Source organism: Cydia fagiglandana, chromosome 1 (assembly GCF_963556715.1).
Source record: "Cydia fagiglandana chromosome 1, ilCydFagi1.1, whole genome shotgun sequence".
Lineage (NCBI taxonomy): Eukaryota > Metazoa > Arthropoda > Insecta > Lepidoptera > Tortricidae > Cydia > Cydia fagiglandana.
This window is the reverse complement of record NC_085932.1, coordinates 7,988,775-8,001,686: the sequence shown is the minus strand read 5'-3', so window position 1 is coordinate 8,001,686 and position 12,912 is coordinate 7,988,775. Positions and strand designations below refer to the sequence as shown.

The following is a 12,912-nucleotide window of genomic DNA, read 5'->3' as shown; positions in this document are numbered from 1 at the left end:
ATAGTGACCAAATTTAATAATTACCAAATTTAATAATGACCAAATTTGGCCACCGTATGTTAGGACAGGCAGTTGAGTAAAAGTCGAGGAGTTTTCGCTTAAGTGACAGTGGTTTGCCTTTAAATGAGCTCTTTCCTACACTAGCCGACGTTCGACCTATTTGTTTTGCCTGGAAAGAGATTAACTGACCAAAGTAAATATACTCGTCAACATAATATACAGGGTGATTCATGAGACGTGAGCAGGACTAATCCTACACACTCAGTAACTGATAATTGATCGATCACCGTCGTATTTAGGTGAAACAACCACACTTTTTCCTATTTTTTAACTTTTTAGTGAGGGCAAATTTAATTCTCTACAATCTTGGTCACCCTACAATACCTAATTAATAAACATAAAACCTCTTTAAATCTAATGACAGCATTTTGATTACGAAGAAAATGTACTGTCAAACTTGGTGAGATACGAGTTTTCAAAAGTAACCAGACCGTGATGACAGTGATGACATTCAATTTGACACAGAATATCGGTAGTTTGGTATTCTAATTTTAGGGTGACCATGCATGTCGTAAATAAATTAATAACTTTTTTTTTAACACGACTACAAAATTAACGTTAAACTCACTAATACTGATACGAAACAGTTGCTTATAATTTACGAAATGCGCAGTGTTAATCCTGCTCACGTCTCCTGAATCACCCTGTATTTGCCCGTCTAACTGAACCCTACGTTTCCTGCTGTTGATCATTACTTGGGCCTTTGCACGATTGATTTGAAGTATTTATGCTTACACTATCCTTATTTAAAATTAAAATGTGTATACGTTACACCTATGACCCGCTTTTTACATAAAACATTTACTTGATCACGTCATTGGAATACTGTGAACTCATTGACTGGCGAACATCGTATGTCACATTGTTTGTGGGCTCTTTTAGTAGTTATTAGTTAGTTAGTTCGGTTTTGTAGAAAGGAAACTTCCTACAAAACCGAAGTTTGACAGCGGTTCAGGGTCGAATCATGCTATCCCTTTTTAATACATGACACTATCCCTTTCGGCTATTTAGGGTTGTCAAAATTCAAGTGATTATCTTATCTGTGGTCGTGCACGCAAAAGGAAGTCCAGTGGTGCCAACCCTAAAAATTGCTCGGAGCAATGCTGAGCCGAGCGGAGCCGAGTTTGGCCGAAGTCAGGAGATTCGCACCCCTGGTAAAGGCCCCATCGCACGAGCGTTTTTTCAACGCGCGTTATACATCTAATAAAATAGTTACACTATTTACTTAATGAATATGGCAAGTACGGCAAGATGCAAGTTCATATTATTATTTTATTAGGGGCCATTTTTTCATAAACATTTTTTGTTAGTAAAATAGCACAAGCTTTCCGACTAAAATCATGTCTCTTTCGTATGTACAGAATTGAGTTAGAAATTGAGATATCAAGCTAGATCGCTGAACTAGTAGGTACCTATCACCGGTGCACGCGAAGCGGGGTACTGCAACATCGCGCGGGAGCAACGGCCGCGGCAGAAAACAAACAGCATATGTGGGAAAGTGACAATTTTCCGCGCTGTTAGGTACTCGTATCCGTAGCTTCATCTTAGCTAAGATATCTTTCATAGTTATTCGCATTTGGAAATACGTTGTAAATGAACAACATTATAAAACTTTTAAAACCCCGACAAAAATATAACAGCGCCATCTGTTGCTATAAAACCCATTTATGTTTGTTTATAAATGGGTTGCATCACTGGTGCATCACACCTTTTACAGAAGACCCTTCCTCTATTAATGAAAGGTACAAGCGAAAATAAACGTTAATTAGGTATTATATTATCACGCAAAATAGGCGCAGGACGTCGAGTTGCGGAAAATCGCCCGTACTACAATTAGGTACATACAGTATACTAGCATGTAGGTAATACCCTTTTTGATACATCCTCACTATTTAAAGGTATGATAAATAATAACTACCACTTACATACGTACTTACCGTCCCATTTTCAGATACATAGAACAATATTAATAAAATAAAAGGGGGAACTAAATGTTAAAATCGTACTGAAAGTTTTTTTTACGAACTTGATAGGTCGTTTGGGTTAACCGTTTCATACCATCCCATACTACTATTATAATATATCGTCCTTATAACATACTTAGTAACGCCGCCTTTCGGGCGCCGCTGGTAATGGAATTTTTCATAGAGCATTGCGATAAATCTTATAAATATATTTTTAGGGTTCCTACCAAACAGGTTTAAAGGAACCCTTATGGTGCGACTCTGTCCGTCCGTCCGTCCGTCACATTGTGTTAAATACATCGAGAAACTCGAGAAATACTTAGGGTAACATTCCATTTCCAACGACAGCTGCACTACTGTCAATTTTACTATGGAAAATATATTAAGTCTAGTTACTAGATCAAGTGGGATAAGTATCGTTTTACAGTAAACAAAAAAATATTATTTTCACCACACCAGCTCGGAAAGGCTTACTTTGTACTTCAAAAACGAATAGCAAAGTTGCACTTTGCTATCAGTAATTCACGTGTGAGGTAAAGTAATCAAATACAAATTTTGAGTTGTTTTCTTATGTTTGCTGGTCGAATTGACTTTTAATTAAATTATGATTTTGGATGATAAGTACCTATTTAATAACATTCATTAGAATTTGATTTGGTTTGATTTTGTTTGATATTTTACATTTAATATTTGCTTCGAGTTGGTGTGGTGAAAAATTTTGTCTTTCACTCGGGGGCAAATTTTGTTTATCCATCGTGCTTTAAAACCCTCGCAACGCTCAAGATTCCATTTTTCGAATCTTTTTTTCAATTTTGGAATCTTTCGCTTGCTCGGGTATCAATATTAGCACGAGCAGTTAAACAACAACTTAGCCCCCCTTGTAAAACAAATAACTATTATTTATTTATTACATTATCGGGTAGGTACCTAGGTATAGTTTGCAGTTTAATAACTCTTTGCGTATCTTTATGATAGTTACTTGAAATTTCTATGAGATACCTAATACTTTATTTCGAATACATATAAGAAATAAGTGTTCCGTGAACAAAGTTTTGTACGGAACACTAGAAAATAGAAATCGGTTCTCAAGGTAAAGAATTATAATTGAAATACCAACATACATACTTACATTCATTCGAGCAAACTAGTTAGCTGATTGTAGGTATACTCGTACAATAATACCTTCTTATACTCGTACTTAGTGTACTTCTGGTGAAAATCATTCAATTATAATGTTGTATCGAGCCCTCGTTGCGCGAGATGAACGGACTCTTACTTGACCGGTGTTCATTTATTTTTTGCAGGAACGTGCCGCGCGTGCCATTCTATAGATAGGTAACTTGTATGTCGCGTTTATTTTTAGGATTATTTTTGAAAAGAAAATCATAAAAATACTCAGGCGGGTGGAATTTTTAACTTCATGAATCTATGTCTCTATGAGCTTACCGAATAACAATGTTTTCTTTAGAAATTAATTATATTACATTAAAGCTGGTGCTATTTTACAACACCAGGTGCTATAATAAGCACATTACGTAACCACGTCGAAAAATTTAAGGGCCATATGTACTGTGCCACTCGTTTCGAATTTCCTATTTTTCAATTTCAAGCATGGAGTTGTGTTTATAAACTATGTTATATTTGCAGCGTGCGCCCAGCGTGCAGCATGGTCAGCATCGGCGAGGCGCCCGCGCAGGACAGGAGCCGCGAGGCCGACTGGCCCGTCGTCCTTTTCTTTATCCACATACATCTGCTCTCGCTCTACGGGCTATGGCTGCTGCTGTTCGAAGTCAAACTGTTTACCATTTTATTCCGTAAGTACCTACACTTCTCGCGTTGGTCATTTTTACGTGTCTACCAGCACACCTACCGCGAATCACGTTCGACGTGTTGCCTTCCTGTCACACTTACGTACGAATTTACGAGTGTGACAGAGGGGCAACGCGTCTAACGTGGTCCGCGGTAGGCCTTCGGTATAATACACCATAAATCGTCAGCAACAGACGAAAGGTCCATGACTCTTGCTTCTAAATTTTATAATCACATCGATGTGGGGACAATGATATTATATCCCTATATAGACAGGTTATACATATACATATATACTCGTATATAGCACAAAAATGCTTCTCTATTTATTTTATGTCTTCAAATAATCTGTTATTTTTTATTAATTTTCGCATTCTACTGTCACATATAGGTACGTATGACTCGTATGAGTTACTCTTTACTTATACCTGATCAATATCTTACAAAAGTTTTCTTTTCTTTTCTGTAGATTTTTTCCTAGTGCATAAAATACGCCCGTCCAATATTCTATCACGTTATCAATAATCACTTAATCAGCCACAGACATGGTTTTCATTACATGTAGGTAGTACCTACGTTAATTTATTTCTAAATAATTCAAAATATTACCGTTGGTACAATCAAAGCTAATGATAATGACGGGAAAATTATCATGGAAGATATTTAATACCTAATAAGTATTTTATAATGTTGAAAACCAAATATTGTACTTACCACTTATAAGTATTAGTTCATTTTTTTAGCATTAGAAATAAGGTAAACAATCTTGATGGTCTTTTAATTGAAAAACACATTTTAAAAATAAGTTACGGCAAATATGTAACAATTATGAATCTAATACGATCTTTTATATTCTTCTGCGTTCATATGTAATAGTTATTGATTTTTAAAAAGCGTTTTTCAGCTAAAAGACATGTCAAGATTGCTTACCTTCTTACAAGTTCTTTCTAATGCTAAAATAAAACGAACTATAGTTACCAAGACGAAACCATAAGGCTTGCACTGTCAAAATTTATCAGATCTCATGTAGAGCCAAGCTTCTATTCTAACCCTACAAGCCCTAACTTCACAAACTCTACACCTTAGTCAAAATATGTAACATCATACCCGAGAGTTATATTTATCTGGTATAACCCAAGTAACACACAAGCAGGATAATAGAGTAAAATTATCATCTTATTCAAATTAAGATTGCATAAATTTTGTGTATATGCGGTGGAAATTACTAAATTCGGAATAAGAAAATATGTGGGCCTAGTGGGGCCTTTATACCAATAAATGCTGAATAAATTTTGCATAGTATCGGTTTTGCATATTAAAGCTGAATAATACTTATTTCTTACACAGTTACTTAGACATTATTCAGCTTAAAGCATTTGTGGTTACTAAAAGCTGCATAATAGCAGCATTAGCAGCAATTAGCTGTATATATTCTGTGTTGTATGATTTTAAGCAGACAATATTAAGAAAAATGTGATAGTGGCTACTAAATGCTGAAAAGAAGCGTCGGTGAAGACTTTCAACTGTATAAAAGCGGTTGCAGTTTCTGTTTTAACGCTAGTTTTTGAATAAAGGTGGACGCTATTACTGGAAGCTGTAATAAAATCCACATATTATTTGTTATTCAGTAGCTGCATATATGGGTTAATTATGGCTTTTATTGACATAACGCCTGAATAATAAATACTAAAACAACACTTAAGGTTAAGTTATAGCGATTTTAGTACACATATACTATATTTTCTTGCTAAAAGCTGCAAAATGAACGCAATGAGAAGCGCTATTCAAACTACTGCTTAGTATCAACAAGTGCGCAGTGGAGAGGGTTCCGTAGCTTTATACACGGTCAACAGTGCTACTTGAGTCTGATTGCTTTGAGCTTGAGCGTGTTTTTATTTTATTTTGAACGCATCAAGAATAAATACGCATATTCTTTAATCCAACCATTATTTAAAAAATCGAGGTTTAGTTTTCTTAACAATTCTCTTCGATTGGTTATTTTACACAAGATGCATAGTCCTTTTAATTAGAGATGCACCGGATATCCGGTTACTATCCGGCCTATCCGGCCTCTATTTTACTATCCGGCCGGATACCGGATAGTGACCTTCTATTCGGCCGGATACCGGATAGTAACATTGCATGATTTCGGAGTAAACAAATTGGATTTAAGAAACAGACACGGTCATAATCGTACTTGTTTATTATTTTAAAACAATTTAATCATTCCACTGACTTGCACGCGCACTCATTTCGAACCTAGAAATGAGTCCGCGCGAACGTTTACTAGGAAACAGGTCAAACCTGCAGAATGCGCACCTGAAAAACCGAAATGTAGGTATAGTTCCGCCGGCCGAATATCTGGCGACCGGATACCGGATATTCAGCCAGTGTCCAGGCCGGATATCCGGAATCCGGTCAAACAACTATCCGTTGCATCTCTACTTTTAATGACGTAAAACAATTGCTAGTTACCATCGTAAACACTGTTAACTGACCATTTTCATACCTTACTGCAACGAGATAAAGTTTACCAATGGCCATTTAAGGTTGTTGTTAGTTGGCAAACAATGTGTCAAATGCTAGTTATTCATATTGTTGCATTAAAAAGTTGTAGACTGGACTGGGTATGAGAAAAATAAAATAATCACCCTCATAGCGAAATCGATTCTCCTGTCGATTTTGAACAGACTGTTTTTAGTTTTCAAGTGGGTCTACTCATACCCATCCCACACTGTACTCGTACTCATACCTAAACAATACTGCCCATATCAAACTATACTTAATTGTACTCATACCCGTGATACCCGCTACTAATATGAATGAATGAATGATATACCCTCACCTTCGCACCTATACCATATTCATATTCATACCATACTCGTAACCATACCACTCATACTATATACATCTTCGTACTCACGTCGTACATCTTTGCGTTACCTTTACCTACTACATATTTGTCGGAACTGATGACGGAAAAAATAACTGTGTAAACTGTCGTGCCCCCAGATTTATCATATAAATTATATATTATATCGCGTTTATAATATTAGTGGGAAGTAGGATTGAATATTGCCCGTGTTACATACCTATAATGTTTTATCATCAAAGTAGTGAGGATCTATGTGGTTTTTACTATTTGTGTATAGAACCCTAATAGGCTTTAAGATTGAGAAAACAATTACTATTATACTGATGTTATTCAAAACTTGTTGTGTTAAGACCATTATTATCTAACATGTTGCTTAGTAACGCGAATAATGTGAATGCTTATTCAAAAATTAGCACAATAATAGCTGTGGCAGCAGCTTATATTCAGCACAGTCGGACGCCATTACGGTTGCTCACTTTCTAACCTCTACAATTATATAGGAATTGAAAATGAACTGAAAAACTCATTTTATTCATTTATAAAACTAGTTTTATCGTAGCATAACTTGTTAAAGTACATTTTCTATCACTAAAACATCTAAACACCGCAGAAAAATTACAAATTTAAATGTGGAGTAGTAAATTTTCTATATTTACTTTTGAAACGGTGCATTATTTACGCGGCGCTTTAAAATTTTAAATAAAATGCATATATATATTAACAGTAAAGTCGCATGCGCAATGAAATTGAAGTTATGTAAACATCAAATTAATATATGGGTGATGTCCTCCTTATTTTGTAAGTTTTCACTGCAGAAACTACACTTTGACACTAGTTCACAAATTAAAATGGAAGACAAATCATTGATTTAACACAAATATCTGAATATATTTTCTGTAAAAATGCACTTTGGAACCAAAAGCTTCATAACGTGTGAATAACTGATTCATTGTGTACAAAGCTGGATAACTTTGGTTTAAAAGCGGTATATAAGCTTTTGACAGCCTCTATACAAGTGTTATTCAGCGATTCAATGTGTGGGCATACACTTATATAGCTATTACATTACTGTTATTCAGAAATAAGCGGCGTGGGCACTGCCCACTTTGCGCCCAAACCTTCTGTATAAAGTCTGTATAACGCTTATTCAGCTGTTATACAGCTACCTTATTCAGCATTAAGTACGGCATGCTCTATTATTCAAACAATATTCAGCTACGTTGTGTTACTTGGGAAGTACCTAGGTAATCCAAACCCAAGTCATGAGAGTTCAATAAAACCACGAAGCGTTTCGAGAAAAGGTAGGTAGTGCCCTTGCACTTCGCTTTGCTCATCTTGGCGGGACACTACCGTGCCCGTACCCCCAGATTATTATTTATTAGAATTAGGTCATTGTAAAGTTTTATCTGAAAATTTATTTGGAAACTAAAGTGCTGTTGAATATTATTTAATTCAGCTGTCGATAAAAAATTGTTTCTTTATAGTTTCGAACGACTGATAAAACATTTTTAAAAATGACGTTAATATATTTTTTATCGATATTCTGTTTGAAAGACCTATTCAGTGACATCTCACACCAAAGGGTTGATATGTAAAAAACAATTGACTGCTACTAAGCTATATTCTTCTACTTTTCTTTTACTCATTTTTAGGGTTCCGTACCCAAAGGGTAAAATAAGTTCAATAAAAAATAAGTTCAAAAACTAAAACCCGACTACTGCAAATCGCGCTCTAAAAAGTATGACACAAGATAGAATTCTTATCTAAAAATTATCGAACAGGGAATATTATAAATGTTACCATTGTTTCAATAAAAAAATACAACGTAATATAATTTACTATTTTTTTATATATTTACAGAGATTCAGAGGATCGCCGTGGTCGTATGCCACGATTATAAACTTTAAGGTAAAGTGGCATACGACCACGGCTATCCTCTGAATCTCTGTAAATACATATATAAAAAAAATAGTAAATTATATTACGTTGTATTTTTTAATTGAAAAAATGGTAACATTTATAATATTCCCTGTTCGATAATTTTTAGATAAGAATTCTATCTTGTTTCATACTTTTTAGAGCGCGATTTGCAGTAGTCGGGTTTTAGTTTTTGAACTTATTTTTTATTTAATTAATTTTGGGGTCATGATTTCGTTACTAACTATTTGAAGTCACTTGATATTACTTTTGCGAGGGCGTCCGCAGTACAGAAATGCATGCAAAGAGCCGCATATATCGGGCTACGCCCGACTCCTTTGGTATGAGGGCGCCGAAGGCTCCCGTCTTTGGAACGCGTACGCCGGGCTACGCCCGACTCTTTTAGTGTGAGGGCGCCGAAGGCGCCCTGCTTTGGAACGAGTACAGCGAGCCTAGTATGTCGAGCTGCGCCCGACATTTTTAGTATGAGGGCGCCTTCGGCGCCCGGCTTTGGAACGCGTACGTCGGGCTACGCCCGACTCTTTTAGTATGAGGGCGCCTTCGGCGCCCGGCTTTGGAACGCGTACAGCGAGCGTCGTACGTCGGGCTGCGCCCGACTCTTTTAGTATGAGGGCGCCTTCGAGCCCGGCTTTGGAACGCGTACGTCGGGCTACGCCCGACTCTTTTAGTGAGAGGGCGCCGAAGGCGCACGGCTTTGGAACGCGTACAGCGAGTCTCGTACGTCGGGCTGCGCCCGACTCTTTTAGTATGAGGGCGCCTTCGGCGCCCGGCTTTGGAACGTATACGTGACTCTTTTAGTGAGAGGGCGCCGAAGGCGCACGGCTTTGGAACGCGTACAGCGAGCCTTTTAGTGTGAGGTCCTTCGGCGCCCGGCTTTGGAACGCGTACGTCGGGCTACGCCCGACTCTTTTAGTATGAGGGCGCCGAAGGCGTCCGGCTTTGGAACGCGTACAGTGGGCCTCGTACGTCGGGCTGCGCCCGACTCTTTTAGTGCGAGGGCGCCTTCGGCGCCCGGCTTTGGAACGCGTACGTCGGGCTACGCCCGACTCTTTTAGTATGAGGGCGCCGAAGGCGCCCGGCTTTGGAACGCGTACAGCGAGCCTCGTACGTCGGGCTGCGCCCGACTCTTTTAGTATGAGGGCGCCTTCGGCGCCCGGCTTTGGAACGCGTTCGTCGGGCTACGCCCGACTCTTTTAGTATGAGGGCGCCCGGGGCGCCCGGCTTTGGAACGCGTACAGCGAACCTCGTACGTCGGGCTGCGCCCCACTCTTTTAATATAAGGGCGCCTTCGGCGCCCGGCTTTGGAACGCGTTCGTCGGGCTACGCCCGACTTTCAGTATGAGGGTGCCAAAGGCGCCCGGAATTGGAACGCGTACGTCGGGCTGTGCCCGACTCTTTTAGTATGAGGGCGCCGCTTTGCCGCGTACAGCGAGCCTCGTACGTACAGCGTGCCTCGTACGTCTCTTGTAGGGCTGTTTCCTACATTTTGGCTGATCTGGACTTCTATACCTATTCACTTTATAAAATATTGCAGATCATTAAAAAACACCATGTATATAGTGGCCAAACTAATTTCTTTTGCAAAAACCTTCTTGTATCGCCTTAATCGGGTAATACGCGGATAGAATTCAGAGCGCTTGTAGATTCGTAGTTCGAATTACCTACTCGATAATAGTACATTACTACAGAGGCCGGGACGAAAGGGGTTGCCGGCCGAAGACATATAGACGGCCGAGCGAAGCGAGGTCGGATAGGTCTGAGCGCGGGCAACCCCATTTCCCGCCGAGGTATGTATAGTGCTTTTCTCAAACATGCAATGAAATAAATAAAATAAAAAATCCACGAAACCCAAGTTTTATTTATAGAAAAAACTAAAAGTAAACTACACCCAAAATATAACCGACACGTACCTATATCATTATCACGCGTATGTTTTACACGAGTCGTGTATTCCCGTATATTTTCATGTATCTTTGATTTTTTCGCCTTGTATCCCGTCTGACTGTCGTTTTCGTCACATAAGTTTACATAGTCTTTCATGTTGATATCATGTTTCACATACATCGTTGCTTTATGCATGGAGTAAATAAGTATAATTTCCACAGTGTTGACGAATTTGTAGTTACATTCATTTAAAATATGCCACAAAACTGTTTCTAATAAACTGTAAGCCATTTTCCTTAGTTTATCAAATAATAAAATTGCCATAAGCAACCAACTTGGCGGCAGAGGCAGCAAGTTATTTAAAATCAATTCTGCTTACGCTGCCAATTCCAACTCCTACGATTACAATTAATATTAATTTCATTATTTCGTCGGAACTCATATTAAAGTCAAAAAATCAACAACGCACCATAAATCCAATAAAACAGAATGAATATTTTTCAACTTTACCTCCATAACAATTTAAAAAATTAACTACGCGTGTTTGAGTAGACCTTTTTACCGCTAACGTTTAGATTAAATATTTTAAATGTTTTTATTTGTGTAGTTAACCCTTAATCAAACGGAACACTTTTTATGAGATTTTTGAAAACTAATAATGGTTTTTAGGTAATTTGGGTGCGTAGATTACGAAAAAATATATAAAAAGAATTTTAGTGGGGGGGAAAGGGGGGTTTTGCGGTGGGAAATAAATTCCCGTTATCCGTAACGGAATAGCAAAATTTTGAATGAAGTGGGAAATAGTTTCCCATTGTCCGATACGGTTACAAACTTTTTACTAATTAGTAGATCCCCCCGGCTTTGTTTGGAATTCAAGTATGATCCTTTAACGTTATCTTCAAAAATCAAAGAAATAAATAAAAGAAAAAAGAAAACAAAAACAGCCACAGATATTTTTGTGTAACAGGCAAACGGGCATGTATTTTTATTTATGGAAACCAATTAAAATTTAGGTGGAGAACAAACACTGGGAAATAATTTCCCACTTGATAAAACCTACCAATTTTTTTGTAAATCGTACGTTCCGGAGCAAACAATGGGAAATAATTACCCACTTACTAAAACCTTAAATCTTGGCTAAATCATATCGTTATCACAATTCTTTTCAAGCAAAACACAGGGAAAATAAGTCTAGTTTATGATAGTATTCAGTGTATGCACTTACAAGATTTTTTTTCGCACTTAACCTCAAAACACTAAAAAAATTTACGTTATTGCAAAAAAAATCATAACAACTCACATTGACTTTGACTTATGGTCACAAATGGCGGCCATTAGAAAAGTGTTGCCATTTTTCAATTTCAAAATGTTACTAAGATTTTAAATCTGTATGGTTGGTATCGCTGAGTGCTGCCTTTAAATAGATAAAAAATATTTCGTAAATTAGAATGAAGTGGGAAATAATTTCCCGATATTTGATTAAGGGTTAAATTTATAATTTAAAATTATAAAATTATAGAATGTACTATTTATTAAGTTCATGCTGCATTTTATACGAATAAAACTGAAAATTATAGCAAACATTCTTTTTTTTTTTTATAGGCGTAGTGGCAGAGTGTCATTACGAACCATAAAGCAAATACTGCCTCTAGTTTTTTTTTAATGGATGAATGCCACGATGCTGTGTCACAAATATCTGTGAAATGAAAATTAAAAAAGAGGACTTTGCCGGCCTAGGCCTGCAAGATGTGTATGAAATTCCATTAACGACCTTTTGTCCTAGCCGCACCTGAAACGTCATACTTCGCAGCCTATTATAAGGAACATAACATCAATATTTCATTGCATGTTTGAGAAAATTAATGTTTTATCGGGTTCATGTAAGCAAAGCCGGGTGCAAAAGCTAACAATATGTATATATTTGAAATGTGCTAATTGAGCTCTTTCGAATGATATACAACACGCCATCATTACTTATTTTTATTTTTTTGGTTCGTGCCTTTATGACCTCTAGAGGGCGCCGTGTTCCTTTTTTTGTGACGTCATATAGCCTATAACCAGCGGACGCTTAAGACGATTCGAATGACATATCGTTTGTCAAATTATAATGCGTACTTTAGGAGTTCTGAGGGAACAAATGAACATACATACATACATACCCACATACATACCGGTCAAAATCATAACCCTCCTTTTGCGTTGCCGTAGTCGGGTAAAAACGGGACCCTATTACTTAGACTTCGCTGTCCGTCCGTCCGTCCGTCTGTCCGTCTGTCTGTCACCAGGCTGTATCTCACGAACCGTGATAGCTAGACAGATGAAATTTTCACAGATGATGTATTTCTGTTGCCGCTATAACAACAAATACTAAAAACAGAATAA

At 37.5% G+C, this 12,912-nt stretch overlaps 1 protein-coding gene across 1 annotated transcript in view; it reads left to right on the top strand.

The window, feature by feature from the left end:
• The first annotated feature begins 3,657 nt into the window (after nt 1-3,657).
• The window catches only part of LOC134663343 (acyl-CoA Delta-9 desaturase), a 33,306-nt gene continuing 24,051 nt past the window's right edge, over nt 3,658-12,912 (top strand). The window contains exon 1 of the mRNA XM_063519709.1: nt 3,658-3,838. Coding sequence (XP_063375779.1) covers nt 3,691-3,838 — 148 coding nt within the window. The 5' untranslated portion in view covers nt 3,658-3,690. The remainder of the gene's footprint in view (nt 3,839-12,912) is intronic.